The 4,582-nt window shown below is 41.6% G+C and overlaps 1 protein-coding gene across 1 annotated transcript; it reads right to left on the bottom strand.

Moving 5' to 3' along the window:
• Positions 1–255: 255 nt before the first annotated feature.
• Positions 256–4,077, bottom strand: tob1b (transducer of ERBB2, 1b). The gene is made up of 2 exons (XM_079476068.1): positions 3,736–4,077; positions 256–2,354 (listed from the first exon to the last, which is right to left on the bottom strand). The coding sequence occupies exon 2, from the start codon at positions 2,209–2,211 to the stop codon at positions 1,237–1,239; it is 975 nt and encodes a 324-aa protein (XP_079332194.1). The 5' UTR covers positions 2,212–2,354; positions 3,736–4,077; the 3' UTR covers positions 256–1,236.
• Positions 4,078–4,582: the final 505 nt, after the last annotated feature.

Raw genomic sequence — 4,582 nt, forward strand, 5'->3', positions numbered from 1 at the left:
CTTTCTGTGCCGCTCATGGATGCGGAACCATAGCAACTAAATGAAACCCAATCAGTCAAGATCTCAGAGCGTTCGACATAAAAAACTGTCAATAAAAGTATAAAACCAGCCACAGAAAAAACTGAATCTTAAAATAACAAACACCATCAGCTGATGGCCTCAGATGCCATTAAAGTTGTTTTTTTCCATGAAGACTACAAGCCATTTTACGATTGACATACCGTTAAAGAGATAAAAGACAACAAGAGTTTTTTGCCTAAATTTTCTTTTATTGAAAAAGGCCAGGGTGCAAATGTCAAATAAAAAAAATAAAAGACAAGCATATATTTCAAGCATTTTAATACAAACTTAATATAAACCATTTCAGTCCCTCTTGACATGTAAGACACTGACTCAAAATACTTTGTTATACCATATTTTATCAAGTATTGCACAATGTAGGTACAAAATTAATATATACGATTACATTGTCCATAATATAGCAAAAATCTGTTTAACTCTTAACAGAAAATACAACTCTTTTTGTTTCAAAAAAAGCAAATATTCCTACACTGAAATTCCAACACTAAGGAATATTCTGTACACCATCTTTATAATTTTTGATCTATTCAAAGATGAATTTCTTTAACAATTTAAAAAATAAACAAAAACAAAATATATTATAACATAAAGCTTCTGCAGCCATCACAGATCACTGGAGTAGTAAAAAGATATAAATGCAATTCCATGTTGTAGAAACAATATATATACTCTGATATTTTACAAACTCTGTACTCAATTAAATTATACAATTAGAAAAAAGACCACGTAACCCCCGATATATGCATTAGTGCCAATTTCTTAAAAATCAGCCAAGTCTTACCAACTTTAAAATACTGTAAGAGGCCAGAACTTGAAGCTTTTGTCTTTTTTTTCAATGTTTTAGAGTATTTTTTCCAAAAGGTAGTAAAAAAAATATTTTTTGCTTTATTGGCAAAAAAGGAAAAGAAAACAATGACGCGTATTGACTGAATGTAACCAAAGTTTGGACACATCTGTAACGCAAGCTTTTAGTACGAACTCAAGGGGCAGAGTACAACACTAAGGAAAAAAACACCCTTGGGCACATGCGCTTATCATTGTCTAATAGGGATTTTAGTTTTCTCGTCCTCAGTTCTATGAACTAATAAGGTCTTTAAACCAATGTGCGTCTTGCCTTTCGTTTTCCTTTTGCCAACAATCATTAACTCTTAAACATTAGTTAGCCATAACTGGCTGGAATTGCTGGTTAGAATACTGCATGTTGCTGAGACTGAAGTTTAAGCCGTCCATGAGGGACTTGTCGTTGATGCCTCCGTAGGCTGTGAACACATCGAAGGCATTATTATACTGAAGAGGACTGAGGCTTAGGGGGTTCTCGGTTCCAAACACTGCACCAGAGCTCCCTTGGCCTTGAAGGTTGGGAAACACAAACTCCTTGGCATTGGGAGAAAGAGCGGAGGCCTTCTGCTGTTGACCTCCGAGGCCAAAACTGTAGAGCGAGTGCATGGAGTTGGAGATGGCTTTCTGCTTAACTAAGCTGTTCACATTCAGGCCCAGGTTGGTGGGAGAAGTGCGTGCAACTTTTCCGCCATTACGGCTGCTGTTCTTCATCTTGGTGGAGCCGAACTTGGTGGCGGCGAAGGAGGCTGTAGTGAAGGTTAAAGGCTGATTGGAGCGTGGCATAAAGGAGGGGCTGACCGCAGCAGACTGGCCAAATGGCGGGGATGGAGAACTGGATTCTGAGGAGATGCCCACGGGGTCACTGATTGGCATGAAGACCTGAGCCTCAGGGTTAAAACTGTTTCGGATCTCTTTGTCCAGCTCAGACCCATTCTCATTGTTATCATCCACGTATAGCACCTTTACAGGTCCCTTTTCCCCGATTTGGTAGGACACCTCAAAGGGGTCAATCCAAACACTGAGGTCCTGAGGCAAGTTATTGCGGACATCTTCGATGTCCAGCCCACTCTCTTTGGCTGCTTCCTCCACTACCGGATCCACCTTCTCGCCCACATGTATACACCTGAACCCAGATCCTTTGTATGGCTTGTCGGGGTACCAGTGTCCTTCATATTTCTTCTTCAGCTGTCTATCCAACTCCTCGCCAAAGATGTTGACTCGCCGCCGCGGGAGTTTGTTGTACAGATAAGAAATGATGAAGTTCAGAGCTACTTGGATTTCAAGCTGCATAGCGATGTGTGCCTGTGCCGTCAACAGTTGCCTTAGACGAGTGTTGCAAAAACCTCCGAGGCAGTAGCGATCAGTGGGGACCAACAGAAGTGCTGGCAGATGAGAAAATGTTTGCTGTTCCACAGGAAAATCTTCTCACGCTCCTTGAAGAAGGAAAGAGAGGCAAGGTTTTCAGCTTTGTATGACAGTGGATGTATTGAATCATGACTTGGCCCTTCTGAGCATGCATATGTAAACACAAATGCTAACAGCTGCTTGATATAAAAAGTGATAAAAGGACAGATAAAAGACAACTAAAACTCAAAAAGGAAAAACTATAGCAAAGCCCAAGGACAATAAAAGAGAAAACATATTTTAGTGAACACAAAATATTTAAATTCGCCTTTTTTTGCCGAGTGGGGGCTGTACAAGCCCAAGTGAGATATCTACGGGATGGGTGAGCCGTTTAATAAACATTCTGCAGGAATCAAGAGACATTACATAATATGGACCCTCTTGCCGACTTATTCCGTAAACTGTTGCGTAAAACGCTTTTGTGTGAATATGGGGCATTCGAACACAATGCGACACATTGAGGCATCGTTGCGCAACAGATCGGAGATCGGATTTCCCTACGATCGCGACCAATAGCGTGACGCTGTATTCGGGGTGTGTAGCTAAAACGATGCTTCACAGAAGGTTTAACGCAGAAATGTGCGCAAACAAACGCGATTCTTTTCACAACGTGACACGAAATTCGATACACGAACGCCGCGAGACATATGGCAAGAAATAACGCCTTTACATGCGTTAAAAATAAATTTGTATTAATAGATATGGTCGTTTTTAGAAAACAGATGCTCGCTGACGAATCAACGAATTGACGGAACCCATGACTCCCAAAACCCTGTGCATGACTGCACGCTGAGATATTATGTATGGCCCCTATGAATATATGATGGGAACATTCTCACCGCCCAGGCTGGATCAAATAAACACAAACGGTTTAAACAGCTACATGTAAACAGAGAGCTTAAAGAAATCGCTGTGGAAATACACCACAAATGGTGCTAAGCTCTAGAAAAGTAAATGACGAGAGAAAACAAAATCAGGTTTCCAGCGGATCGTACGGGATTTCAGACGCACTGAACTTGGCACTGTAAACGAGAAGACGTCCTGGTCGTGCGTGCGTGTCGTGTGGTCAGTAGAGCTGAAACTGCCCTGATCAGTCATTTCCGTAAAACAAACTGACGACAGCGTTAACACGTTGAAGAGGAGCTCACATGACTACAAGGTTTTAACGAAGGCTACGTGGTCGTTTTACTAATACAAAGAATATCAACACAGCTGCTTTAGACGAAATGCGATAATCTCATGTCATCTTCCACTGTATCGACCCCCAGACGTCCATTTAATCAGTAATATCCAGTTTCTTCGTGCAATAACATTGAGGTAAACGCTTTTTTACGCCAAAACATACGTTTGCATACACGATCGGTATGAAACGTCACAAATGTGCAATGCCAAAACTCGCCATATACTTACATTAAACGACTTCTCCGTGTATTTCTCTTCGGTTGACTTGACAACAACCTTCCGCAACAATTCCTAGCTAACACTTATCGAATTGGTTATTCCAGTAAGGTTGCATGAATATGTTTAGTTGTTTGTTCTTCAGGGTGTTATGATATATATATTTGGTTGGAGTCAATCTTCAGGCAATCCTACTCCCCACTGCCTGGGAGTTTTTACAACTCTGCCCTTTAAACTCCTGACTGAATCTGCTTTATAGCGGCTCCTCCGCCACGGACATGATGGGGGCGGTGATGCGGTTTTCAGAGGTCAAAACCTCAGCGAGGCTTGGGATTGGACCGACGCCCCTTCGTCACACATTTGCCTCCCATGTCTCACTTCTTATTGGTTTTGCGCCGATGTCAATGATTTAAACGACCCACCCACGACGCGGCTAGACCAATGAACGAAAAGTACATTTATGACAAGCGTTTCTCGTTGTGTATTAAGTGTCTTCCTCCCACACGCAGGCTGCCTCCTTTATTATGATAATATGTTTTATCGAGACACCCTTGCAACATTGTGCTGTTCGCATCACGTCATTAAATCCTTGATGAATTTGTGCTGGAGCTTTTACACGACCTGAGAAGGATTCAGGCTAATATATTGCGGTTGTATGAAGGTCGAATTTAAGGTTCTGATAGTCTCTGTTAGTTTCAGAAATATGCAGCCTAATAGATCACAGGTAAAATCTATATACATACATTAACTGAAGAGTGCAAGGACAGAGCGGAGTGAGCCTGGTCATTTGGCTACCCAAGTCGTCATCTGCCCTTGTGTGTTTTGGTGGAAAAATACTCCAAGGCTATTGGCTGCCAGG

The sequence above is a fragment of the Barbatula barbatula genome, assembly GCF_947034865.1.
Source record: "Barbatula barbatula genome assembly, chromosome: 16".
Lineage (NCBI taxonomy): Eukaryota > Metazoa > Chordata > Actinopteri > Cypriniformes > Nemacheilidae > Barbatula > Barbatula barbatula.

Excerpts from the sequence above, each read along its gene's own strand:
- tob1b (XM_079476068.1), bottom strand. The coding sequence starts at position 2,211 with ATGCAGCTTGAAATCCAAGTAGCTCTGAACTTCATCATTTCTTATCTG.